We start from the raw sequence: 27696 nt of genomic DNA on the forward strand, positions 1-27696 counted from the left end.
TATTTAATCTTAAGACCAAAAAGTCTAGGCCAAAATCCAGTTGATTTTATTTTTGGTTCCATTAAACTAATTGTATTTGCCCATTGGAATAATATTCCCAAAGTAGTCATGCTGACATGGATTCTGCTACAGGTCACCTCTTGCAATAAAAAAATGCATGCTAGTGTTGGGAAATAGGACCTGGGGTGGGGGAAATGTATGTGTATAGATATATAAATTTGTATGTATAAGAGGTTGTCTGCCTCAAATGGCAAATAAGTTTCTCAATATTATGGGGAATGCAGTTACAATGAAAACCACAATGTCCACATTTGTAATCAGGATGGGTACTAAAAATGAGAGCCAATTGCTCTGTTCTGGTACTTCTGCTGAGGCATTAGATCAAGCTGTACGCTGGTATTGCAGTGTGTCATGCCCTACTCTCCCATTTCTACGTAGCAGAGATCCAACCTGCACAGCCAAATCTGTAACTGATTCATTGGGTTGCATAATATTAATGTAATTTGCACACTCTCATGTGAAATATTCAGTAAACATTACAAAGAGATGAAAGGATAATACTAAGAGCAGGACAAAAAGTTAATGACCAATTATAAGGTGGCAGTAAACACCTCTGACTTTCACAGTTAGATACAGTCCCAGTTTCACCTGACTTGAGGGAAGACCTTTCCAATTGTCAGCACAAGCAGAATAATTTTGTATTATCCATGTCTTCACAATGCAGAGAAAGCTTAATTCAGTCAGTCATCAATAAATTAATCCTTGTTGCCCAAAGGAAAAATGTTAGGATGCTATAAAATTAGTTACGAAATATGTGTACTGTGCTGTCCACTAGAGTATGGTTGTCTCTTTTTCCAAGGGCTTCTTCCCATGTGCTGTTCATCTTGGGGAGTGAATGACATAATTAGGAATTGTTCCTGTTTGCCCTCGGGATGAATGGTGCTAGCTCCTTGGAATCTTCAGTGTGTTCTTTATGGAGGTGACTGCTGGCTCCGGTGTTACGCGTACAGCGTGAGCTGCAGCCACTGAAAGAAGAGTTAAAGGATGAATGAGTTGTTGGTGTCCTCCCACAAATTGTATAAAGACACTATCATCTCCAGCAGGAAGGCAGCTGCTTGCTGTCACTTAGCATGGAGTGGCAGTGGGCAATTTTCTTGAGTCTCTTGCTCCTATTTCACCTTCCCTTACAAAAAGTGAAGGGTGTTTTTAATGGTCTCCCTAACAGAGGACATGAAGTTGAAACTTTCAAATTCTTCCTAACAAGATTTTTAAAAGGTAAAGAACTATGCTAAGCCCCATTATCATTTAATACCATATCACTGTGTTTGATCTAAATTGCCTAATAAAAAAATAATCTCAAAAGTTTTTTGATGGACTTTAAAGATGATATGAAGAGGCTGCAGCCATGCCTTTCAGCATCAACTGGAGTCTTACAGAGCAGCTGTTGCTGGCAGATCATGGATGTTTTCTGTGTAAAATTGGTAGCAAAATTTTAGGAGGTTTTGGGGTTTCTTACCAATTGGATGACAATTTCAGATGAACTCTGTTCATAGAGTTCTCCCTTGAAAACGTGTACAGTGATTAATACAATTAAAATTTAGTATTGTGACGTTGTGTTAGACATACTCTCATAAAGCAGTTTACCTCCAGGACATTGAGCTTAATGATGCCGTCTCCATCTTTGTCAAAGGCGTGGAATGCCCCTAAAGTAAGGAAACAAAAATACAGGGAGTAGATTAGATTACTGTGTGATTCCAGACAGGAAAACAAATGGTGCTCCCCTTGTGAAATGCCAACTTGCACAGGTCTTCACTCATGGAGTCACTTTCTGCTGCATTTTTCCTTAGTTAATTCAAGGAGAAACAGTGGTTTCTTCTGTGTTTGTATGAGACAACTTGTCATCTTAGATTCCCATAGCACATACCTTAATAATTAACACCCTATATAGGGGCAGTAGTGCTGTGAACAAACTTTGCTGTGAGTATGATGGGGCTCTGAGCAATCTGGTCCAGGGCAAGGTGTCCCTGCCCACAGCAGGGGGGTTGGAACCAGGTCACCCGCGAGGTCCTTTTCAACCCGGCCCGCTCCATGGATCCACGGCTGTGTCTGGGGGCAGGAGGGCGGGTAGGGCCCTGGCACCGGGGCAGGCACTCACGGAACATGGCGTCCAGGCGCACGAAGCAGCAGATGAAGCTGTCAAAATCGATGTTCATGTTCTTGTCGGCGTAGCGCATGGTGATGATGTCGTAGAGCTGGTTGTTCAGCCGAAACCCTGCAGGGAAGCAAAATCGGGCACAGCTGGGCCTCGGGCGGGGAAAGCGCTGCTCCGTGAGGGCTTGGGCCACAGGCGCTCCCCTGGCTCAGCCGAGGCTCAGGCTGGAGCGTCCTGCTGCAACTGCTAAACAAAATGAAGTAAAGCTATAAGGAGCTTCACTGTGTCCGGCTGCCTTCCTAAACCAGGAGCAATGCTTTGAAGTTATGATTTGAGAGGGCCCTTAGCACGTGAGCTACCTCAGGCTGTAAGTGTGAAGAGAGCTGCAGCCCCAGAAGGCCTGGTGGCTCAGCCGGGCCTGCTGAGAGCAAATCAGCTAAAACTGGGGGACACATGTGCCAGGAGGAAGTTGCTACAAAACCACAATTAAACAGTGGTCAGAAAATAGACAAGGAGGCAACTCCTTGGTGTGGTGGGACCGAACTTTGGCACTGAATGCTGCAGCCTGTGCTGTGCCTTGAAAGGGTCTGTCACGGTTTGGGTACAGCTGTTTGTTGGTTAAATGTAAGCTTATGTGCTGTAAGGCTCTGAAATGTTCTCAGTTCTAAAGTCAGGGCAGGAGGTATTTAAATATTTTCTCTTTTTTTACAGTGACAACTTCCCTGGTGAGAACAGAAACCCGGAAAATAAAAATTACCTACATTTCTACCACAGCAGGAGTCCAAATCCAGGTGTAGTTTTGTCTTTAGCAAAGGATTCCAGAATCACTGAGGTTTTGTAAAGTACAAGGTAGCCATGTGGTTTTGTTCCTTGATGTGCCAAAATACTACTGAAAACAAAGTGTCACTGAAATCATCCCATCTAGGTTTATAGTGATACTATAGATTTTCTGATCAAAGAGATTGTCTTGCTCCCTTAGAGACCCAGTAAAGACATTTGTGGCGGGAGGCCTGCTCCCCAGGGGAAGAAGCATACTGGTGTGTCTGAGACAAGCAGGAAAAGTCCAAAGTCTCTCTTATCAGAATGAATTTCATTAACTGTAAGTTTTGCAAAAATACTTTCTTCTCATTGTGCAGGTAGAAGAGACTGAACCCACAGTGGCTTAGTACTGTAGAAACATTAACATGACTCAAGAAATGTCCACCCAATTGCCTGCGATGCACACTTGGACATAGACCTGCTCCATTCCAGTTTCAGTGCCTGTACACTTAGGTTGAAGGTTTTCCCCTGTTCTTTGTTTGTTACTTACACAAATGTATAAAATTCAGAGCTTAAATGTCTTCAGCACTCCTTGGTCTCCCTGTGTAGCAGGACCCTAAGTAGGACATCCTTAAGACAGCAAAGCATCACTCACTGCATTAAAGAGGAGCTGGAGATCTATTTGGCTGGCAAGACATACAAGGCTTGCCATTTGGATATTTAAGAAGCTCTGCCGGGGGAAAAATATTTTATAATTTCTCTAGGATCTGTCCTTAAAAGGCAGCACACTGTTCAGTGATGTTACCCTGTGATGTACCAAAACAAAACGAAGTTTTTCAGCTGTGGACACTGCACAGGGGACAGTACCTGCATCATTGACTGCGTTGCGCATCTCGTAGCTGTTAATGGTTCCTGAATGATCCGTGTCATAACGCTTGAAAATTTTCTGGAAAATGAAAAAAACCACAGACAACAGTAATAAAAACTTGTACTGCTCTTGAATGCATTCACTGAGTGGACATGGGGTGTGTGCCTCAGGCACTTGGTGGCTTTGCCACGTGCCTTATATTGCCACTGCTGGGCACTCTGGGTTGTTAACATAGAGTTCCTCTCAGTTACAAAGTAAAATAATTTAGATCCAATTTCTGGGAAGTAAAAAAGCTGTCCCCTTGAGACTCTCCTTGTTTGACTTGAGTCTATGCTGGTAATCCTCCCTCTTGATTGCCCTAATTAAGTTATTATTGAGGCCTGATTCTAGTTCCCATAATTCTCCTCCTTTAATTTGTATGCCTCTGTGCTGCTCTCATGGGGGAAGGCTGTACAGGAGATCTTCAGGCTATTTGCTTAGGCTGTAAAGTAGGATGAGGAGAGACTTTTCATTATTTTTCATTTTTGAAGCTAATTCACTATTACGTTTTAGCCTTTCTTTTTGATGGAACATATGTGGAGAGTTCTAGTTTTCCTGTAGAACACTTGCTCTGCAGAAGCTGTGAAGATACCAGCAATACCTGCCAGCTTTTAATCTTGTCCCAGAGATGTCGAAATTCATCAAAGTTTATCTTCCCTGAGCCATCTGTCTGTGATGCAAGCATTCAGGTAAAAAGCCCACAATACTTTCAGAATAAAATTAATTAAGTCTGCAACTACTGGTGAAGAGATGAATGTAAAACTGGGTTGGGGATCTCCTCAGCATAAAGAGTTGACTCAGCTGTGCAGTAAAATGTTTGTAAACATTTTGGTTATTGTGCATAGCATAGTGCTTCAGGAGTGTGAAATACTACTTTTTGTGTAGAAGATAACTTCTGGTACAGGACACAGCTTTGCCTCTGGAACTATCAATATAATTCTAAAAATGCATGAGTAGGGTGTTTCAGTGGGTTCTTCTGAACCTCCAAATGTGAAGCTCACCCTGTGTTTTTTTTACTGAGCTTTACTCTGGAGTGAAGCTCTTTCTGCCTTGCTTAAAATAAATTAAGAAATAAGCAAAATGTTGACTAAAGCTCTTTTCAGTGGTTAGGCTCCAACAATTATGGCTATGGGTTGTAGTTACACTTTTGTTCTGGTTATATTTCAATGCACTTACATTCTCTCAAAATTGTGTTATCTCAAACTGGAAAGCCTAGGGTGATTGTGGTATAGGTAACCATGTGGCATCTTATAGTGTGTCCTATTGCACTTGTTCCAGACAAGTTCTGCCTGCATTGCAAGCTGAGCATACAGTAGAATATGTGATACATTATAAACTTAAAGATATAAATATAGTAAGTTTATTGGCAAGAACTATAGTTATGTTCAGTTTGTTTTAAATATAATAATGAAAAAATCATGCTTTAGTACATATTGTGGCCAGTCTCTGATACCTAAAGAAGAGTGTCATACTGACTGATTTATTCTGTAGCTTTCTTTTTGGGGATATTTTTCTCTGCCAATTATGCTAACGTTGAGATGACTGGAATTAAGATGTGCCACACCAGGAGTGCTGTTTTTATCTAACTACAGACTACAATTTGCTGTTTGGTTTCCCTGGCTTACTAAGGTGTGTGTGTGTGTGTGGTGGTGAGGAATAGTGAACTTGAGTGGTTTCAAGCACTCCATTTTCACCAGGAAAGGATACATCCATTAAAGCAATCATGCTGCGGCAGGATTCCAATTCAAACCCTTCTGATCTTAGGTCCTTATCTGAAACAAATGATCCCAGGTGAATACAAATGATGTAAATCAGCAGGTGATTTTCCTCTCAGGTGTAACTGTAATCAAAGTAAAAGCCAAACCTGCTTCCTTTGTCCAGTAAGAAATGAGTAGTAGAGAAATCTGAAAAGACTCTCAGTAATGTTATTGCCTGTGAATTAGACATTACTTTTCTTGACTTGTTATATACAATAATAAACTCTGAAAAACTCTAAACAAACTTCTAGGTTACTAAGCAAGTCCAGGGTCTGTAGGTTAAAGTTTGCTAAAAATGAAGAAAAGTTTGCCTCTCCACTAGAAATTTTTTTAAAGGGCTGTGAGAATCGCATTTTTGTCCCAGTAGTAATTCCAATGGATGCATCTGCTCATTTCTAGATTATCAGTACTAACAACTTGAAGAGATCATCTCTGTGAAAAGTTCAGCTTGTGAGTCTCAGATGCATTGTCCATGGAAGTGTAAGTAGGAAATTTCTGCATTTGAAAACAAGAATAATTTTTAGAAACTCGGGGTGGGGAGTTATGCTCTGTCACAGATTTCTTTGCCCAGGGTTAGTAAAAAACATGCTCAAACTCACGTTTTTTTACGACATTATTGAGAACATTCCTAAGTTCCTCAGCATTGATCTCCATGTCCTGATGGAAATGTGGTGAGAATATAATTGGTTACAGCATTCTTTATGAAAAACAATTTTATGGATGAATATGCTAAAAGTCTTTGGTCACTTTTCAATAAGACATATACATTTTTCAAACCAAAGGGCATTCTACTTCATGTGAACATTAGTCCAACTCTCTCCTGAGGCTGCAGTACAAGGTAGACCTGAAGTTACCATACAGTGCTCATTAAACTACAACTGGTAGAATGACTGGTCATTTCAAGCCAGTGTATAAGTCAAATAGCAAAATCAGAAAATTCCTGTATCCCATATGCAGCCACTTAATTTATGCAGTTCTTTGATCTGTTTTTTCCTTTACCTTCCATTGTTAAGCATATACCAGAGGGCACTGCATTTCTAACTTGTTTATACTTGCTGTGCAAAACAGCATCTTGTAGGAGAGACAGAAGAAAAAGGCTGAATTTAAGTAAGACTCCCTCAGACGCAGTGAGAATAGCTTATACATACATATGAGGATAGCTGTATGTTTAATGGGGTTTTTATTTGATTTTACTTATCTCAAGATTGCAAAGATAATTTGGTGGGAGGAAATTCAAAGGAAATTTTAATTTTCAATGTTTTGAATCCATGGAGTAGTTTATTTAGGAGCTGTTGTGGCCAGGCTGCTTTGAGGGCAGAGACAGGGATCAATTGCATACTCACATCCCCTGCAATCTGTCGGAAAATATTCCTGAACTGTTTTTGCTCTTCGCTCTCCTCATGAGCTTTTGTTGAAGAACGCTGAAAAGAGACAAGCAAAGAAGAGATACATCCTGATCCCAGTGGAAAAGAGAAAGGGCCTGGATGACTCACTTACCCGTGTGTGGGGGATCAGCTTAATGAATCTGGAGGTCTTTGGAGGAATGGGTTGTCCTCCCACTCCTTTCCCTATGTTTTTGTTAATTCTCTTCCTTAAAACGACAAGTATTCAACTTAATCCCATTGCTCTCTTTTCTATTTGAAGGAGCCTAAATAACTACTTCCACTGGTAGTTATCTTCTAATTTTTTGTTCCAAAATATTGCAAAAGAGAAGTTTGAAGCAGAAGAGGCTTATCAGAGAATCAAAGAATGATTTTGGTTGAAAGAGACCTTAAAGATTATCTTGTTCAAGCCCCGCTGTCATGGGCAGGGACACAGTATCTGCCTCACAGCTGCCCTGTAGGCAATTAAGAGAACTCTTTATGATGTTGGGAGCTCCTTGCTGAAGACAAATAGGATATGAGACAGAGGAAAATGAGGAACATGAAGCTTTCTCAAACACATGGAAAAGGCAACCCTGGACTCTGAAGCTGATACTGAAAAGGGAAATGAAAGTTATAGGTAACAAAGTGAATTTCTTGGCTTATTTCTTGTTTTCCTTTGTCTAAATGCAGAGGAACGTTTAGATTGGTGCTCACTTCACCACCTGCATGCTCTAGCAGTCATGCAGCAGAACAGCACCCTCCCTGAGCAGATGCTCCAGCCATGCCCCCAGATGCCACAAGCCTGGATGTGGGATCTAGCTGTTAGATGTGTTGTGTCTCACCCACCTGCAGGAAGAAACTCTGAATTTGCTACTCTGTTTTCCTCCTCTCTGATAGTGAGGGAGAAGAGGGGGGGTGCTGGAGCTCCTGGGTTTATTTGTCCTTTATCCTCTGGCCAACAAGGACTAGGATAGAGGTGTGTATTTGTAACAAGAGAGGCTGTGGCCATTGCCAGGAGCTTCTGCAGCCCCTCCGGTGCAGTTTGTGCATGCGCCCTCTGTAAAGTGGTACTGCCTCAGGGGGCTGAACTGAATGTGGGGAAGGAATCTCTCACAATTGGGATTCTTGTATGAGAGAGCAACCAGGAGATGTTTTCAAGCACCTAAATCCTCCTGCAGAGTTGTTAAATAACTGAAGGGACAGTCTCTCTGTGCTCATGCTCACTAGATCTACATAAACCAGATGTGAGTCATGTTAACATTTGATGAGAAATCATCAAATTTAGTGTTTAGTATCTCAGGACACCTCTTTGCCCCACTCCTGTGCTCTCCTCAGCCACTCTTTCATACTAGCCAGACCAAGCCCTATTTCCCCTCTGCCTCTTGTTGCAGAAACCTTTTTCTCATCGGCTTGGGTTTTTTCACCATCTTTGCCAGCATTTTCATCTGCTGTCAGCTCCTTATTGCTGTTTGCTCTGTCAGAAACGAAGATGATAGGCTAGAAGAAGAAGAGAGCAAAAGAGAAGTGGAAATTACAGGAGAAATAGTGGAAAGGAAAATATTTGGTTACAAGCATTCTGTGGAAAGTACATGCAGCAACAACTCCTGCTCTTGAAAGTATGAAGAGAGAAGCCATTTCTTGGAATGAAAGAAAATAAAGGATTAAATAAAAAGGTGAAAAAAATTCTGCAGTTACTGCTTTCTTCATGCTAAAAAAAGCTGCAATTTCTTTTTGCAAAATAGTGCAATTTCTGGGTTCTAGCTTTCCTTGTCAGAAAGACAGTAATTGAACTTGTTTGTTTGTTGTTGTTTTCGTTTGGGGTTTCTTTGTATGGTTTCGTTTTGGTTTTGGTGTTTTAGTTGGTTTTTGTTTGCTTGGGTTTTTTTTTTTTTTTGTGGGGTTCTTCCCCTGTTTTTAAGCAAAATAAGCCTCCCAGATTCTCATCACTTAAACTGATGAGCTTGCCCCTCAAGGACAGTGGCACTGAATACAAAAGAAATGTGAATTGTATACTGAAAATGAGTTATTTGTGTAGGAGCTTGTTAGTTATGTGAAGCATATGTTCTTTCTCTGTACTGATTCTTGAAGTACTCAGCTGTATGCAGATGTGCAATTGTTCTGGTTTGGTGCATTTAAAACAAGAAAAAAACTGCTACATGATGTGACTGTATTACTCTAGAGTATTAATTACAATCAGCCTGTCTTGGGATTAAAATATCTGATTACATTTTCAAGGTCCAAAATGTGTTTTGTCAAATCAAAAATAGAATCCTGGATTTTGGTGAACAGAGACTTCAGCAAAGGGGAGTGGCTGCTGCACCAGCCGAGGGAAAGCAAGGGTGAGGGCACATGTCTGGAAAAGGGGTGCTTTTCACTAGCAACGGGTGTCAGGTTGCCTGTGGAGGGGCAGGGAGGAAGAACAGTTTGAGCAGCCCAGAGGATTGAGCTGATAAAGCTGAATAGTTTGTTACCCTTTCACCACCCCCTTGAGTGAGAGGTTGATGCTAATGATGCTATGATGCTAATGCTATTTCATTAGAATCTAATGTAGGAAGACAGTCTTTGGGGCATGCAAATGGCCTCATAGCCAGTGCCCTTCATTAACTAGGTCAGTTTCCAGACACAGAGAAAATTATAATACCAAGGAACTCTGTCCCTGCTCATGCACTGCACATGCTCTTTGTCTTGCTGGCACTTAGCACATTGCACAGGTACCTACCTTGCCCTTTTTCTTCTGTGTGAAGAGACAAAATTAAAAAGTGCTTGATCAGAGTATGCAGAGCTGATGGCAAACATTTATTTTTTTATTTTTCCCTTTCTCATGTTTATTTTTTCAGTTCCTATACTCATACAAATTTTCCCATTTCCTATATTTATATGGCTTTCAAATCACTAAAAATGAGGGAACATGCACCCACCAAGAAATGGCATACTGAAGGAAACACATTGCAGAAACCATAGCAAAACTGTGTCTGATCTGATCTGGGGCTTTGTATGTGTGAATAAAATCTCTTTAGCTCTGAGTATTCATTTTCTTTTTCCCAACCTGCTGGTGCAGTGGAGATTGAACTTCTATGCCCATAGACCAATGATATCTGAAGTGACAATTTAATTCCCTCATATCTGGACAGTTATTTTTCACTATGACAGCAAACAAAAGGGGAACATTTCTAGTAAGGTTTGATGGAGCTCAATTCTGTACAACAGCACTTCCTCTGTTTTTTTTTTTTTTTTCCAAGACTTATTGTATTTTTAGCTCTAGTATATTCCCACAAAGATGTGTAAAACTCCAGTGGGAAGAGTTAGAATTTGTCATGGATGCTATTTTGAATCAGAGTGCTATGAGGATCCCTTTTCAGAAAGCAGGTACTTCAAAATAAAGTAGTTTTTTTTATTAGATGAAATGCCAATTTCACAAAGAAAGTATCTCAGGGAACAGAGCTAGGCCACCCTTTGTAAATGGATAATCTCCATTGATGGAGGCAAAGACAATGCTTAGCATCCAGCTTTTTTATGCCAGGACCAGATTTCAAATCTGCAAAAGCATTTTTGTCTGAATCAAGTTCAGAAAACAGCATATATAAAGCAAGTGTCAGCAGAAGTATCTTAATGAGAAAAAAGATGAGAATTTGTGATGAAGGTGCTGTCATGTAGCTGCAAATGATTTCCTGCTGTAGGTTTCCCTAGGTATCGTGTTCCTCTTCTCTCTATCCCTACACACAAAAGAGGACCAGGACAGTACTTACCAATGGATGTTCTGCCTCAATCATGTTTTCAACCTCCCTAAGTAGAAAGCAGAAAACAAATAAATCAGTGACTGCTCCCAAAGTTGCTTGTTTCTTTAGGTGGTTTTTAAGCAGCCACTCAAACTTTCCAAGCAGCCAGTGGTGTGGGCTGTATTCCAGCCTTACAGCTGCAGGCTCTAGGAGTAGCTTTTCCCAGTTTGAGAAACATCCCAAGTACCATTTCCAGGACAGCTGCCACCTGGCTTACTCTTGTAAAGAGCCTTTATAACAGTGAACTGGAAATAAAACAGAAGTTCTTTGGCCTTAGTAAATGCCTAATGGTTTGTTTGCAAAGGATATCCTTCAAGCAGTAAGCTTCTCCAAAGACAATTCAAAGCAGGTTCTTGTTAGTCTATAAAGTAAGCTTGTGGAAATGAGTTTGCAGCTTGGAGTTTCTAATGAGGTTAAGAAAATAAAAAGCAGGGTGTAGCAAATTGGTAATACAACTTTAGCAGACTAGTGAGATCGCTCCACCTATATGGACAGATAAATAGCTCTGCAACTTACTCTGAAAGACTTCTTTTCTCTGAGAAGACCCTGAGGATGAATTCTCCCTCCTGGTGGGGGTCATATGTCGATGGGATGATGACGTACTCGCTGGGAGGTAACCGGAAACGCTCAGAGATTTCTCGCATGTTTATGTAGGTCTTACTTCTAGCTTTGGAGGCATTGTAGAGGAAAAAATCCTTCTGCAAGTGGTGCTTAGTACCATGCATCTGCAGAACAAATGAGTCCATTTGTCTTCAAGGAGGTCTTGCCCATTGCCCAGGTGGGTTGCCATGCAGGCAGTGCATGGCTGGGACAGAAAACACAGGAAGCTTGGCAAGCAGGGGACTGAGTAGTGGTGGTAGCTAGTGGCAGGTACAGAGTCTGTCACCTTTAAGTTGCCACTGACTGAGTCTAGTTGGTTTCTGAGGGCTGCTCCAGGGTCCACCTGCAGATTGTGTGGCTGACTTCTGCTGTGTAGGCATTTGTGTCTGACTCTTTTGCTAGATGCTGAGTTGTGTGTAATCAAAGCTTGGAGGCTGCATGGCAAGGAATGGTGTGATCAAACTCCTGCATGCAGAGTGGTAAAGTGAAGGTGCTTTCAGCGCACACATGTCCTTGTCTAGACAAAACATGAGTTCTGTATCTGCTAAACAGACGTGACAATCAAACATTGCATTAGTTCAAATATGAAAACTAAGCTGAGAATTGTGGGCTAAAAACACTTGCAGGCTCTTTTTCGCAGAAATAACCATCTGTAAGATAGTTGGCAAAGACAACATTCTGACTGTTATCCTCATGCTTTCCAGGTAACAGCCTTCAAGTGAGCTTGTTAGCAAAATTTGTGATGCCAATGATCAGCAACTGTGAGACTCAGAGAAAATGTAATCTGTGTATTTTTAATAAGCTTTCTTCAATGTCTGAAAATACCATTAATTTTCTAAACAAATTCTAAGACTACAGAGAAAACTCTGTGACTGCAGAATGTAGGCCATTTGTGTTATTTTTAGGAGGAAAGCACGCAGCTTAGGGTGGTTCTGCATGGAGTGCAAAGGCTAAGCCCTCAGAGGCAATGCTTCCTGGATCTCTGATCAACTGTGCAAGTGATGGCCAGGCCACCACAGAAGAGAAGAGAAGCACTGATGAAAAGGTCCAAGTGAAAATGGGGTGCGAGTGAGAAGGAACTAAAAATTACTCACAAAATGTTACTAATAAACACTCAAAGCAAAAGGGTTAGCAGTTCTACTGCTGTTACATCCCTGAAAACAAACTTGACTGGACAGTCTCTTGCTGACTTACTGACAGGCACTACAGTAACACTAGCTGTGGGTATACACCAAGATGTCAATCTGGCTCCGTTCTGCGCATACCTCTTTAGGCACCTTAGGGAGAAACAGAGAGAAGAAACAGTCAGAGCCGCAAGGGGAGGCTACATGTTTATAGGTCATACAAAAGGGTATCCAACTAGAGTTCTGGGGACACAGTAATTAAAGTGCCCTTAGTGAGATAAGCACTTTCCCTCTTCCTTTCTAAGTTTCTTGGCATCTACATGAAATCAGCTAAAATCTGAACCAAATATGTTTGTACAAAGGACTGAGTAAATTGACTTTTTCTTCAAGTCAATAGCAGGGACAGAGGTTAATTGCTATGTATGAGTCTTGGAAGTCTGTTTCCTTTTTCACACTCCAAAGCCAATGAAATGCTTAGTTTCAGAATGGACAAAAGGGAAGATTGAAGAATATACAGGAAAGAATATGCTAAAATCTGGTGTTAGGTCAGTATAAAAGCCTAAAAAGTGTCTTACTTAATAGATGGGTAAACCCTGACATTACTATGGTATGAGAAGTTAGAAAGACTTGAATTTCCTTCCTCTCTTCAGATTTTCCGACTTCCTTGCACAGCAAAAATTGCAATTGATGTAATCAGCTTTAATGATTCCGTGACTCTCTTGGTAAATGCATACTGTCAGGATTTGTGACCACAGTGCAAAGAGCAAAATCTAGAGCTGTTACCTCATAGATGGCAAAGCCAATGGTGTACAGGTTGGCTCCCAGCTTGCGCTCTTTCCTCCTGTTTTTCTGCATCAGTGCGACAAGGAAGCTGCAGATAACCTCTTCATCCTCAGGATCATCATCTTCCTCCAGGAGCTTCAGGCGATACTGGGGATTGGTCCAAAATGTATCTGTGAAATCCCACCAGCAACCCAAAGAAAACATGTAAAGCTTCAATCTTCTAATGATGCTTATGATCAAAGAGAACTTTTAAGTTCCCTGCCTATGGCTCCTTAGGGAAAGGTTAAAATTGGGCTAAGACATACATGGAGTTTTTTACATATTATGGCTGTTACTTAATTCTAACAACTGCATAGCAAAAGAAGATATATGGAGAACTATCATCTGATAAACTTCCAAAGTCCCTAAACCTATCACTAATCCACAGAACTGAATTTCCCAAGTGAAATCTAACTGTTAGGGTGAAATTTATCCCTTTTACTTGGGGCACCTGAAGTACTTGAAGTACTTGAACAATGATTTATCTTTGCCAGGGCTGCCTTTTGGGCTTACAATGTTCTGTTACAACATAGTGACAGAAGATTTCCAGCTGCCAATTGCATGCCTTGTCCACTGAGGAAGCAAGGCTTTTCCTACGGCTGAGCACTAACCAGGCTGTGGTACAAATTAGCCTTTGGGATCTAACCTAGTCCCCTATGGGCATTCTCAGTTCAGTCAGAGTGAAAAAGAGACATTTCTACCAGGCTGGGCCTAGGAGAGAGTTGGAAAAGAATGTAAATAATTCACTATCTCTCTTGTTGTTCACAATTGTTTATAGATATGTTCTGCCACCGTGCGTCATTCACTGCGCACCAATGGTGTGAGATGTTTTTGCTTTAAGACCAATGAAATTAGTCTGCACGATGTTCTCTATATATAGACCAGTGCATTTGAAATAGAGTTTTTCTTCTCGCCTTCTGAACTGGAGTTCTTTTGTTTCCATCCTGCCTCAACAGCAACAGTCCCCATTAAAGAGGCCATATCTCTCAAGACCCTTTGCTCACCTGGATAATTGCGGCAACCTCCAGCTGAGCAGCCTCTCACCCAGCGTCCTTCGTTGACTGATACAGTCCATGTCTGGAATTTATCCACTTCCAGAGTATCAGGTGTGAGGTTACAGATCTCAAGCTTTGTGAAGTGCCTCATGAAATCTTGAAATGATATCCTGGAGGAATTGAGGGGAAATTGAACCCAAATGCTTTTACATGGTTGGCAGTTGTCTGAAAGACCCTGGGGAGGTTGAGGATGGTGACCAACTGCACTGCCAGTACTGGGACAAGTTTGCAGTGGGAATGCCACAATTTCCAAATGTTTTTGGTCTGCTGGTTGATGAGTTACTACAGGTACAGCCCCAAACCCAGGGAAACAGAGCTGAGAGGATGGTAAGTAGCAAGGGTGATGGAGAGCTTGTGGAAGTGTAGCATAATTAGAAAGACCGTGCTGATGGCACTGAATAATCTCTGGCAGGAGAATGAGAGGATCACAGAGCAGGGCTTATTGGGAATATCAAGGGGAGCAGAGATCTCTGCAATGGTTTTAGCAGATTTGTAGTAGTGCAATGGCATTCATTTCTGCTATGATTGCCTATTTCCTAGAGAAACTGATGCTCTCACCAGAACTCCCCATCCTCCACAACCTTGTGCTGCAGGCGGATTTTCTCTGCTTCGTTAACAGAGTCCCACTCCTCTGACCTTCAAAGGAGTAAACAAGTTAGCTTAGGATTTGCAATACAGTTTTCATTAAAGTTTCTACACTTTAGCCTCACAGAGAGAAAAATCAAGAGTCATCTTGCTACCTCCACATAATTTTTCCTTTGTAAGCCTTGCAACTATTTGTTCTCAATGCAATCCTCTTCTCCACATGCCCAAATAAAAGGAGCAATTGTCCTACTTCTCTCTGTCTTCCTCTTCGAATTCCTCTTAGCAGCTCTCAAACATCTACTGAACTGTGTTAATTTTACTTAGCTTGAAGAAAAAGGTGTTTGCAGATTATCATTGCTGGCATACCTATTGAAATTCCTTTGAGGAAAACACTGACATCTTGCTTCATTCAGCTCTTTCATAACTTAAGAGATTTTTCTACTGTCACATCTTGTTTTGAAAATGGACAGTAAAATCAGATTTAATGCATCATTAGACTGGGATCTGTCTTAATTTCCATTTATTAAAGCTTCTCTTAACATCTTATTAGGTACTCTTTCCTTTTTTACAGCTTCAGCTAAGCACTCCATCAACTTCAAAATTACAACAAAGACAATTCAGATATCTCATCATTGAATATCACTGAGGATTATGCAAAAGCTTCATAAAGGCAAATAAAGCTGCAACTTCTTTTTCAAATCATGTGAAGCTCTGTTTTACTCACTTGTCACTCCAGGCTCCATTCCATTCCACCTGGCCCCAGGGGTTTCTCAGCCTTACAAGACGTATTTTTTCCCCTTTAAATACTGTCTAATTGAAAAAAGAATGCAACAAGAATAGACTGAGAGTAGGTTCAAGAGGAAATGTTCTGCCTGTCACTACACCCTTCACTGATGGTGCTTTTCTGGGCCACATCCCAGCCTGATCTTCTTGGGGTGGCTGTGTGAAGGCCAGGAGGTGGCTGCCTGTGGTCACCTTTGCCCAAGTGGGCGTTTCCCCAGAGAGCCAAAACTTGGATAGGTTTCTTTGTCCACAAGATTTTAACTTATTTGAATATAATTTTGTTTCCTTAGCTCATAATTTGTTTCGCTTTTCATGCCTCTCATGGCTTTGCTGCCGTGCGTGGGGCCAGGCCAGCGGCGGCTGCAGCTGGAGGGGAGCGGTGCACGTACCTCTTCCACGGCTGTCACGGAGTACGCGTGCCCCTTGACGAGCCCGCAGGACATCCGTGTCTCGTACTGCATCGGCACTATGGTCTGTTAGACAGAGAGAAACACCCGTGGGAGTCGCACAAAGCTCAGCTGCCTGCTCCAGGGCAGGTGCTGCCGCCCAGGGCTTTTACAGGGAGGGTGACACCGTTCAGCTGACAGGATTTTTTGCCTTGTTGTCCTTTTTGTGTTTGTCAAAGTGGTCAAGCTAAATGCCCATAGAATTCACGCTGATGGTTAGAAAGGAGCGAAGTATGAACTAAAAATGGAAAAAGTTGATAGTATCAATTGGAAAGGACATTTTCTGGTATCTTTTTCCCTTTTTTGTAGGCTATTGCTTTTTGCACTTGCAACATGGCAGGATATAGCATGCTTAATCAAATAATTAGTTTTTTGTATTAGAAGGACTGTTCAGCTTTTTCTAGGATGGTATAGCTCTATAAGGTTATTACACATGAACTGGTTAAAAATCAGAGCAAATCAACACTAGAATACTTTCATCTTTCCACATGGCTGCTATCTTATCACAATGACATTTAAACACCCTATTTAATAAAATAGCTGCTAACTCACACTATCTTACTGCATCTAACTTTCAGGAAAGGCATAACTGTTGCTCGGGTGTAAATACATTTGCTGTCTTAGTCATCCTCTTTTAGTGTGTCTGATGGATTTTTACTTGTTTATCTGTGAGATGTGGAATTGGGAGCAAGATGCCAGATGCACACAGCCTGCTATACTTGTATGAGAGACGTCCAGTATCGGTGAGAGGGGCAGACCCTGCCACATGCACATGGACCACAAGCAAAACTTCCCTTCCTTCCTTGTGTCTGTTGCTGAGAGATGCCTGCAAGGTCCTGTCAGTAACTCTGCCACCCTTTCTTGACACATCTAATGGCACCAAAAAAGGCAGGACTGGATCCTGGGGAAGAATTCGTAAGGTCACACAGAAATGTTCTCAGCTTGCACAGGGAGGATCTTATCCAAATATTTCCTGGATGTTGCAATTGTTTTCCATTGTTTCACTTCAGCACCTATTTGGTTTCTTTTCCCTTGATTCTGTTTTCATACTATAACCTCACACCTATTTCCTTTTTTCTTCACTTCTTCCCATGTTGTTGCCATTGTTACTTGTCAGAAACCCTTTCTCTTCTTTCTGTTTAAGAACATTAACTTCTGGTGACCTGGACAATTTCTTAAAGTCCAGGTTTTGGAAGTATTTCATCTGCCTCTTTCCATCAAGAGTCCTGATTATTTTTCCTAGTGATGGTTCAGGAATATGCAATAACCAGCAGCACAACAGCTGCCGGGGCAACAAGCATAGAAAGAGTTTTGCAATCTTCTTTTAGAAGACAGTCACTGAGGAGGAAATTCTCCCCCTAGACGTGGGTGGTTTGGGCAGCCATGCTTGCAAAACAAAATAGTCATACTGGTCTTTCCTAAAGAATGACACCATTTCAGTCTTTTAGGAAGAACTAAATATGGATGTCAGCAGAGAAAAAATCTGCTATTTCAGCTGCAAATGCAGAAGAAAGTTTGCACAACCAAAAGTTTTGAGTGATGAAATTGTGGAGGATTTTTCTTTGTTGTTTTGTTTTGTTTTTCTCCCACCCTTCCCTACACCCCTGTAAAACAAGAGAGGTAATTTCATTGTCATGGAAATGCAGCTCCTTAAAGGGCAAGGTATGACAGCTGCCTGACACAGAGAAGGCAGCAATGTGTCCCTCTACAGATTTGAAAGCTTCTAAGTTGACCAGTATGGGATTTTTTTCTTAGAGGGTTTTAACATCCCTCTATTTTGCTAGATACTTACGTGGATATGCTGGAGTTACTTTGTATTTCATAACACATATAAAACTCCATGTTTTTCTTTTTCCTTGTTAGGAATTTTTAATGAGGACTTTGTTGGCAATAATTAAAAAAAAAAAAGAATGTCCCTAGAGCATACTCTCCTCTATGAATGGGTAGAGCACTCTGTCTCAAAATAAGTTCACTAAGAGCTTTTTTGCCTGGAGCAAGAACTATGCAGAGCTTGCTTTTTCTTTCTTTGACATTCTATGTACACTCAAGGATTTTGTTCTATTCTAGCATTTTATTTTTTTCCTTCTCTCCACCCTATTCAAGCAAGAGACTTGATGAAATCCACTAATAAATTTCTTGTTCTGCAAATTATAAGCCTGTGTCACAAGCCAACAGCCCTTTATTGCCTCAGTATCAGTGAAGCCCTCTAGTATCAGTCACTGTGTTGGAAAGCGCTGAAGTCTTTCCAACTTCCATGAGTGAACACACACTCATGCATGTCAAACAGCATCCATAAGAACATTTCATTAGAGTTATTCTGTGAAACCAAATAAGGATTTAAAAGTATAGGTGATATTTTTCTCCAGCTGTTTGCAGATAAAAGCATTCTCAAGTCAACTGCTTAGGAGACATACCCAGGCTGGCCTCTCCTCCATCCCCTGGTAGTCTACAGTGGACTGGGTCATCTGTGCGTTTTCTTGATTCTTCACCATGCGAGCAATCAGTTCCCCAATGTTGCTCCGAGGAGCTGATCCATATGAAAAGCCTAGGTCATCCTGGCACAGAGAATGGGAGAAAAGTGTCATGGAGGAAGATGAGTGGTAAAAAATAGCCCAGATTACTTATCTTTTCCCTCATTATGTCCATACTTATCTACAGTGGTCAATAGCACTGTTTGTTCTCCCACCTTTACTGAAATATGGTACTCCATTAAAGATTAATTTTTTTAACTTTTAAATTTACCACAATAAGTGAAGACAGTCTGAAGCCATGTGGACAATAAAATATTAATTTGCACACTTAACATCTTTGACATGAAGATTTAACAGAGTTGCAGCATCCTCATACTAACCTATTTCACTGGGTTAGGGTCTTGAGGGGGAAGGGTACTGTTTTTTTGATGCACCTGTTCTTTCCACGTCCATGTTCTACTTCTGTTTATTTCCCTTTTGGTACTCACTGTTTGCTGGTCTCTAGGGGGGATTACTCCATCTCCTAGAAATGGATGTTTTCTATGTGGCCTAAGCCAAGCAGTTCCAAAGGTGATATATATTTGGTAACCAATGGAGAGGTACCTCTCCTCCATCATTTCTTATCTGGTAAGTTCATATGGACTCACATCAATGGAACTGGCCATGAGGGATCCTCTGTCAATGGCATGTTTCATGATTTTATAGATATCTTTGGGGGCATCCTTTATCTCATAGAACTCTGTGACTCCTCCAGTGAAGTCCTCCATGGCTTCAGTGGTGTTGCCTCCCTTCAAAGCTTCATATGACCCATGGAGTCTTGAAAAGAGAAAAGAAAAAGGTTCTTTTACACAGGTATAGATACCTATCTATAGATTTATATCCATCTTGTGTGTGTATTACTACAGCTATGTAAACACATACTAAAAACCCACAACCCATCTGTCTGGTAACTCACAGGTTAAAAGTTCTAAAACATGCCACCTTCACACATAGAAAAAAAAGAAAGATAAGCTGAAAATCAAATGTAGATTTCTGAATTAATAGCAAAACTTCCTAGAAAACACACTTTAACCCATCCCCAACTCCAAGGCATGGGGAAAGGCATGGGTCTATTCAGGTGTGTTCTCTGTGTGCTTCTAAATGCTGTATGCAGTGGCGTAAGCACCGCCCCAGGCAGAGCCTTGCTGGGGAGCCGGGCACAGCCCCGCGCTTCGCTTTACTTTGCATAGGCCTTTTCCAGGAGGGCGCTCCAGAACTCGTTGCGCTGGGAGGACTTGGTAAAGACCAGCTGGTTGTTGTAGGTGGGTAAGCAGTCATCGATGACGACATCCACCCAGTTTCCATAGCGCCAGAACTGCTCAAAGGCAAACAGAAAACAACAACCGGATTGACTTGGTGCACGGAGAGGAAGCCTGGCTGAAAAGTCAGGCTGAGAGAGGAGAAATGTGGAAATATACTACTTCGTAATGTTTCCAAAACTGATGGCTACTGTGAGGGAGGCAGCAGTACTCAATTCCCCTGGGCATAAAGTTCCTTAAGAGAACCAAAGAAAATGTGGAAAGCCATCAGTCTTTTCCAAATAAGAAGTTCTTTGAGAACTTGTTTTGACAGACCAGCTCTTTGTGAGCCTAAAAGCAGCTGCTCTTGCCAAGTGCCCGTGTGTCTGTGCTGGCTGTAGGGCTGCATCTGAGCAGTGAGACAGGACCAGGCACCTGTTGTTACTCCTTACAGCCAGCACACTGCAATCTGCAAATGCTTCCTTGCTGGATTAATGCTCCCTAATTGCTTTCATTGGCTGGCCCTTCTGTGACTGCCCTGATGGAAGAGTTTGGGGTGAGGCAATTCAATCCCCTTTCCTCCCTGCTGTCACTCATGCTTCCAAAGGGTAGGGAAAGAGGGAAATGCATGCCAAGAGCTGAGCCTTGGGTAAATGCATATGCTCACCACAAAACTGAGCGACTCACCTGGAAGTGAAAGATGCCAGCATAGTTTTGTATAAAGGACTGGTCATGAGGTATGACTCTACAGAGTAGTTTTTTATTCAGTGTCAGGCAAGCAATGGCAGCCAGAAACCAGCAGTTACCTGTAAATGAGCAGATGCAGCAGACAAAATGAAGGGAGAGAGCAACTAGAATCAAAGGGAAAACCTTAGATACTGGAAAGTGTCATGTTAATTCTCAGTAGATCATGATTCTCCATGTGTTCTGCAGTACTTTAGCACTTTAGCTATTTCTACTCTAGAAATGCTCATGGGCATTGTTCAGGGCTGGGTACATACAGGCTAAACAGATGACATTCCCTGTACTTTAGAAAAAGCCGAAAATCTGATGAGCACTGTTACCTGCATTAAGAATTCCCTTTGCCATGTAACTCTTCCACTAAAAGTTCTTGCCTAGATTGCTACTAAGCAGATGTCAACAATTTGCTACAGAGCAAAGGAATCACTGAGACAGAGGATTTCAGATATCACCTTGGAAACAAAAGAAAACTAAGTGACAGCTAAACCATGGTGCAGGCTCCATGCACCAGAGTTGAAGTAAGCGCAGAGTCGAAGTAAGAATTTCATACCTAATTCTCCTTGGCAGATATCTGTTCTATTGGCTCCACCAATAATAAACCGTGGATTCTCACAGATTTCCTGCAAAACAGAAACAGATGGATGAGCAGGAAAACTGTGCATGATGATGCCTGTTTGGCACAGAAGTAAAGTCAGTTTTAGAACATTTTCTTACAGGATAGCTTATGGTATTAAAACCTCTCTCACGGTTTTCATCTGCATAGTTTCACTAAGAAAATGTTTTGGAATCTGGATGTTCCAGACTTCAGTCAGAGTTTTTCCCATGCATCTACAGGGTCTAATATTGAGCCAGGAGTGCTCCCTCTGTACTGTAATGTGAAAACACACTGAAAGGAGAGGAATTGGGGAAAATATTTTTTTCTGCAATGAAAAAAACATTGGAGGAGACAGGAGAGCAAGTAGATGAAAAAACCATTAGGAGACCAGACTAAATTATTTTAAAATGATCTTATGTCCAATTTGCAGTAACTGGTATGTTGGGGCATTAAAAGGGTTGAAAAATGCATTTCATTAGGAATGAACAGCGACATTACTTCTTCTTAAAATTAAACTATCAGATGTTTAATTACCAGAAATAATCAGTTGCTGGTTAAGAGATTTTATTCTTTTTCTCATGTTGCAGTATTGACAATGCTGCATTCAAAAATGTGTACAGATATAATCTGTCTCTGAGGACAGGAAGGTCTCCTTTCATCCTGCCCATTGCACAATGTATTGGGTTTGTCTGTATTTATGCTAGAACAGAATAGGTACAAGATGCTGCAGAGGCATAAATAATTAAGACATTTCTGCAGGGGGGGAAGGCAAAATGCAGAAAGTGAGATGGGACAATTGCAGGCTTACATAGCCCATTTCTATAAGGGACAAAGTCTGTAGTGTAGAGGAAAACCAAGAAAAGTAGTAGCTATAACCTGTCCTACATAGTGAAAAATGTCCCAGCTTTATCCCCTCTGTCAAATACTTGGTATGGAGAAGAATAAGAAGACACAACTTCTGGTTGCATCTCTTATGAGGGTAAGGAAAGAAAGATATTGCAACCTGAGGAGCACTCTCCTGAGCAGCTGCAAATTGGGAAGAAGACAAAGTATAGTCCAAGAGCCCGATATGTTGAAAGATGTTGGGACTAGAGTGGGAAGGAGACAGAACAAACAATTGACAATTGCTTGTGTGGCACCACACAAGGGCAGCTGATGCTACCTCTGTAGTCTAAAGCTTTTTATTAATATCATCAGGGTGGCCCTGGATTTTCCCAGAATCATGTTGCAGGACTAGTAGTTTTGCTTGGCTAAAACCCGCTTTTTTTCTCCTTCACATTTATCAGAAGAGTCGCTTTGATGTAAGTGTTTGGATTAGTCATATAGCCAGACAGAGAGACCAACTTCCAACTTTGCCACCCTTCCTACCACCAAGCCCTGCAGGCACTTTACTTTCCTCGAGGGAAGGAATGGTGGGATTGTCCTGTTATTTTGGGCCTTGGTCAGCTGTTGGGGTCCAGTTCTGTCAAAGCAGATGTTTGAGATGCCTTCATGCTTTTCTCCACTCACTTGTCTTTTTGAAAATATTCTTGCTGTGGTGCTCTGTTGAAAACTAGTCTGAGATGCCAGGTTTTTGCTTTGTGCTTTTTCTAACTCTATTATTGTATTTTGGCTCAATCTTGCTCTTATTGTAACTAGTTTTGAAATCCAGCATGCTGTATTTTAGTTGAAAGTAGTCAGGTGCAACCTAGTTGTTTCCAAATATTAAATGTACAGCAATGTGTTACTCAGAGCCATTTATTGCATCTTGGGGTCATTTGTTTTGTATGATGCTGGGTAAAGGAAAGCAAAGGAGAGAATTGCAGTTGTCATATGGTCTGGTTTACCTATGACAGAAATGTTTTTCTTGCATTTCTTTATGGGGGCCAGGTGTGTATAGCACACTGTGGATATGATTTTAATTCATATTTTCTTAGTTCATCTCCAGCTGCACTAGTTTGCTGAGTACAGCTGAAGTTGCAGAGAAAGGTATCAAGGTCTTCCAAGGCTGAAGTAGTCAGCAGAGTGACACGACCTGGTGTCCAAGATGCAGGTGGCAGGTGTGTCCTTCCAGTCTTCCTGGCTGAGCAAGGGATTGCTCTTCATCTCCTAGGTCAAGTTATCACAGAGGATCCCAAGAGGCTGCACTTCCTTGAGGCAATGATTCATCTTATAGAAGAAAAGAGCCTCCTCTAATCTGAGTGCCTCAAGACTGCCTTGGTACTATCCAAAGGATCTTTGTGTTGCACTGGGTTGATCCAGTTCAGACTGTAATTTCATTACAAAGAGTCAGTTACAGCAAGGAAAACAAAGAATCCCAGGAAAAACCTAGTAGTGGTGCATGTTGCATTCTGGGAAGAGATTACTTATGAGTCAGTTGGAAGGGAGCACTGGAAAATGCAAAGGCAGCATGCAACTAAAAATGGCATTTGACCTTTGTTATATTTTCATTAGCTTTTCTTCTGTATCAGGCAGAAATCTGCCAGTCAGCTTATACTGCTGCAGCAAAAGGCATTTATTCCTTTAAAAACTGCTGTTAATAAACTATGGCATTCTAAGTAAATTCCCTAAACTGATCCTATCAAACAGAGGAAGGATCTTTTTCAGCCTAAGACAATTTGTAGCCTCATTGTCTCTTGGTCTCTTGTGGTCTAAGACTATGCTTTTAAATGGCTGTGCTGCACACTTCAAGGCACAGCTCAATGTCAGACACCAAGCTGGTTTTAGAGCTTCTGAGTTAGATTATCTTCATCTGAAAGTTCTATCTTGGTGGCACTAACTTCCATCTTTGCTTTGTGGTACAACCTGTACAGGCACACATTTTGTGATTACTGAATTCAAACAACATCACATGTGTGCAGTAGATGATCTGACTGATTAATTTGAATTCCAAGCAAAATCATTTCAAGCAAAATCCAGTAGTTTGTTGACTTGGTTTTGTTTGAATTCATTATGAAAAGAAAGCTCCTCCTGGTGATTTTCTGGCTATGGAGAGGATCACCATGGGGAAGTCATTGAATGTGGTGGTTATGTTGTGACTTGGCTGTGAGCGAGGAGAATGACAGTGTTGCATTTGAAAGCACAATGTCACAGTAGAGCCTTCCTATCCCAGCCTTCCCTGGTGTCATTAGATCCAAACAAGACTGCAGCAGGACCTCTCAATATTCCGTGTTATGTTATAACACAGACTTTTTCTCAGCTCTCAAAGATCAGTGGCCTCATCCTTGCTCTCAGCTGTGAGAAATTTCCAGCAGCAGCATAGTTGTGAGAGGCACAGCCAGTCAATGAGCTGGATATAACCTGTTGTAGGTGTAAACAGCTCTTTGGGCTTCTCTTACCTGCTGTGGGTGAGTGAACAATTTAATATTTTGCATTAACTGAGGGGGATTTAATTTTCCCTCTTTGTATCTAAACCATGGTCCTGCATACTCTGAACAGAAACACAGGAGGAATGGATCCTGCAGACTTTACTCAGGGGAACATTCAGGGCTCTCTCTTCGCTTTTGTCTGAATTGAGTATTAGGAGATCTTCTCTGTGCATTCATGTCGTGGCAGGGCAGTCACCAGCTGGGTAGAATTACAAATACCTTTTTGCTGCCCCCATGCTCGGGCTGCCAACTGCCCTGCACAGCACCTGTCCTTCTGTGGGTAAGGGACAAGGCCAGTCCTCATGCATTCGCTGCCCTCGCAGCAGCAGAGGACGTGCATTTTGGGAGGTGGCAGGGGAGGACCTGACCTCTGGGTAGAGGGGCTTTGATACAAATTGATGAGGTGACATGACTAGGGTAACTCAGGAAGCTAGAGAGTCAGGAATAGGTTGTGTATTTCTCAGCCCTCTGTTTTAAGTGGGATCATAGAGCACATTGATCACTTGTTTATTTGCTGTGTCTGGAGGTATGTAGCACATAAAATGCCACAGAGAAAGGATCTAGATTACATTAGGATATTCTCTCAGGAATTCTGAACTGTGAGTTTTGTATTTTTTTTTTTTTCATTTAGACAACATTATCAAGTTTTATTCAACAATTGACCTGAATTTGAAAGTGATTAAAATTACCACTTTATAAGAGTATATTTTATAAGCTAAAGTATTTTGTTTCTTTGAGGCGGGGGGAAAGCCATTGCAATTTAACAAAAAGAGAAGTTGTCCATATTTTTACAGACTGTTACAAAACACGGCCTGTGCAATTGAGTATATGTAGTGCTCCAATGATTGCTTTAACCTCTTAGCAAAATACTCTTTAGCCCAGTATTACTTCTTCATATTCATTTGACCTCATAAAGTCTTGACTTGTGTCAAAAAAACTCAGATAGCTTTGGGTTTGAAGTTTACATTGTATTTTAAGTCTTACATGGTCCCCAGCCTGTGGCTACTACATGAATAATAAGTACAAACTTAGATATTTTTGAGTGACTTAAAGAAATGTCTTTGGAATTAAGACCCTGGTCTGAACCTTTCCAATAAAAAAGGCTTGATCTGTGCCTGCACAGTAACATAAGACAAGTCTGAGGTTACACTGTGCATTTCTTTTGTTTTGATGCTTTCTAATATGACACTTGCAGTCTGTCTGCTGCAGGATACTGGCACTCATCCACTGTACTGCTGTACTTCTTCCCTCTGCAGAAAGAGGGGCAATCCCATCCCTTTACATGACTGACTTGGGGCTGCATTTAAGCCATTCACACACTTTTTTAAAGGCTGATGCAGCCATGGTGATGATGAAGGAGTGACAGGGCACAAGTGCACAGGGCACAGCAGATGGGGGACTCATTTTGATCCCTCCACATTGCTCAAGTTGTTGTTGTGACAGAAGCACGTGGCCTTCCTCTAAGTCTGTAAGAGCCACCCACAAGAGCTCGTGGTCTTTTGCTATTCAGTTATACTCCTGTGGTCAGTTTTATCTATCACCACTGACTTTACTCCTCAAATCCTGAAGATTTGAGGGGAAGTATGGCAAATATAAAAGAGGTGGCCAAAAACTGCCAAAGAGAAGGAGCTGTGGAGGCTACTCAGACCAACACCCCCACTGTCAGACAGGGGATGGCAGGGGCCAAGGCACTGTCCCAGAGGCTGCCTTGCTGCAGGGGTGCAGCTGCCCAGCAGAGATGACAGGGAAAAAGTGTAACTCCTCCTGAAGTAGGAAGGAGAATCAAGTGGGAACTGAGGTGTTAGTCCTCTGCCAGTGAGAGAGACGGGAAAAAAACAATGAAAAAGAAGAGGAAGGCTGGCTGGGGAATACCCACAAAATAAGAAAATGAATGGGATTAGTAGCCAAGAGTGGGTCTTCATAGTGATTAGAATACTCACATTCATATTAAGTTGGATAAGCAATGCAGGGAACTAAGAGCATGTTTCAGACCATAACCTGTCCTTTTATTTTCTTTCACACATGAGAAAAACGGCAGAATACCAAAATAAAGGTTTAAGTGAAACAAGGTAGTGTTAAAAAAATTAAGCCTCAGCAAATCCAGTAACTTGTTATAGAAGGAGGAGAGATTTTCTTTGGTACTTTCAGACAAGAAAATCCCAGGTGAACCATGCAAGAAAAAAATTCAATTCCCTGTATCTCTTTCTAAATATTTCATTCCATCTCTTTTATTACTGTTGTTTCATTCTGTTTTATTATATTTTAGTCATTATATACACATTGCCTAAGCTTTCACAGCCCTAGCTAATTATCTCCCAGGAAAGCTCTAAGGAAATATATTTCTAGTTTATTCCACCTGCCTCTCCAACCCACAATTTCTGCAGAAAAGTAAGCTCAGGGTCTACACTTCAATTTACAGAAAAAGAGAATCAGCAAACGTTACTTACACGTGGTCTTTTCCATTCAAACTTGACGGGGCTTTTCTGGCTGTAGAAAAGGGACGAGTCATTTGGTGGGAAATCAGGATCTTCATAGAGAATCTTTTTCTCCAGGCACTTCTTGTGAAGCTCTTCATAGGTCTTCTCCTTTACGTGAATAATGGGCTGATTGCGACTTATAATGGCAGAATAAATGCCCCCTGTGCCCCCTCCTGCCCCCTCCGTAGTGCCAACAGCGGTGCTCGGGACTGACCCAGCAGCCGTTTGCTGAGCCACCGCTGCATTTATGGCAGTCGGCATGGGAATCAGGCTGACAGCAAATGCTGAAAGACAACAGGATCTTGCAAACTAGAAGGAAATTTCAAGAATAGAGGAAGTTGCCCTGAAAACTGTTTTTTTCTGTCCGCTAAAAGCCTTCTAGTCAAATTTGCAAGCCAGAAAATTCCATGTGGTTTTGCATCCTCTTAAAGGACAGTATTTTCTCATCAGAAATTGAAATTTGTTGCTTGATGTGGGACAAGATGATCAGTTGGCTCACTCCTGTATCTGAGTTGTATCTACAGCATGTGTGTGTGCTGTCCTGTGCGTGTAAGCGTCCAGAAGGGACAAGCTTTAACTGTGAAAACTAAAAATAACTACAGGCAAAGAGAGAGGGAAAATGAGAGGGGGGGCATTAGTGAGACGGTGTCAGTCTTCT

The 27696-nt window shown here is 41.6% G+C and overlaps 2 protein-coding genes and 1 long non-coding RNA gene across 12 annotated transcripts in view; 1 reads left to right on the forward strand and 2 right to left on the reverse strand.

Moving 5' to 3' along the window:
• Window positions 1-30: 30 nt before the first annotated feature.
• On the reverse strand, window positions 31-27374 carry CAPN3 (calpain 3). 5 transcript variants are annotated; one of them, XM_068193421.1, is made up of 22 exons: window positions 27009-27374; window positions 21170-21239; window positions 20566-20684; window positions 19822-19955; window positions 19249-19417; window positions 18545-18685; window positions 16074-16157; window positions 15626-15711; window positions 14875-14952; window positions 14266-14426; window positions 13223-13392; window positions 11232-11440; window positions 10686-10722; window positions 8335-8436; window positions 6919-6996; window positions 6175-6232; window positions 5526-5590; window positions 4420-4488; window positions 3779-3857; window positions 2156-2272; window positions 1645-1703; window positions 31-1025 (listed from the first exon to the last, which is right to left on the reverse strand). In XM_068193421.1, exons 1-22 carry the CDS (start codon window positions 27297-27299, stop codon window positions 999-1001), a joined length of 2403 nt encoding a protein of 800 aa, XP_068049522.1. In that variant the 5' UTR covers window positions 27300-27374; the 3' UTR covers window positions 31-998. The 5 variants fall into 5 exon arrangements, with proteins under 5 accessions (XP_068049522.1, XP_068049521.1, XP_068049523.1 ...); XM_068193420.1 differs by having other exon boundaries at window positions 10671-10722; XM_068193422.1 differs by lacking the exon at window positions 8335-8436.
• LOC137475757 (uncharacterized) overlaps window positions 2266-27696 on the forward strand; it is a 51802-nt gene continuing 26371 nt past the window's right edge. For 2 of the 6 annotated variants that reach the window (XR_011000061.1, XR_011000064.1), the window contains exons 1-2: window positions 2266-2502; window positions 4332-4507. This is a non-coding gene — a long non-coding RNA (uncharacterized lncRNA). Of the gene's footprint in view, window positions 2503-4331; window positions 4508-8420; window positions 11395-14856; window positions 15072-15472; window positions 16046-18506; window positions 18639-27696 lie in introns of those variants that run through there. The other 4 variants (XR_011000063.1, XR_011000065.1, XR_011000066.1 and 1 more) reach the window with 4 other exon arrangements.
• Window positions 21169-27696, reverse strand: part of GANC (glucosidase alpha, neutral C) — a 33662-nt gene continuing 27134 nt past the window's right edge. The window contains exon 24 of the mRNA XM_068193415.1: window positions 21169-21239. Coding sequence (XP_068049516.1) covers window positions 21229-21239 — 11 coding nt within the window. The 3' untranslated portion in view covers window positions 21169-21228. The remainder of the gene's footprint in view (window positions 21240-27696) is intronic.

This window comes from Anomalospiza imberbis, chromosome 6 (assembly GCF_031753505.1).
Source record: "Anomalospiza imberbis isolate Cuckoo-Finch-1a 21T00152 chromosome 6, ASM3175350v1, whole genome shotgun sequence".
Classification (NCBI taxonomy): Eukaryota; Metazoa; Chordata; class Aves; order Passeriformes; family Viduidae; genus Anomalospiza; species Anomalospiza imberbis.

Excerpts from the sequence above, each read along its gene's own strand:
- CAPN3 (XM_068193420.1), bottom strand. The coding sequence starts at position 27,299 with ATGCCGACTGCCATAAATGCAGCGGTGGCTCAGCAAACGGCTGCTGGG. Across the intron at positions 6,997-8,334 it reads CCCAAGCCGATGAGAAAAAG|CGTTCTTCAACAAAAGCTCA; the intron begins GTTTCTGCAACA and ends GTCTCTTTTCAG. Across the intron at positions 6,233-6,918 it reads TCCGACAGATTGCAGGGGAT|GACATGGAGATCAATGCTGA; the intron begins GTGAGTATGCAA and ends CATTTCCATCAG.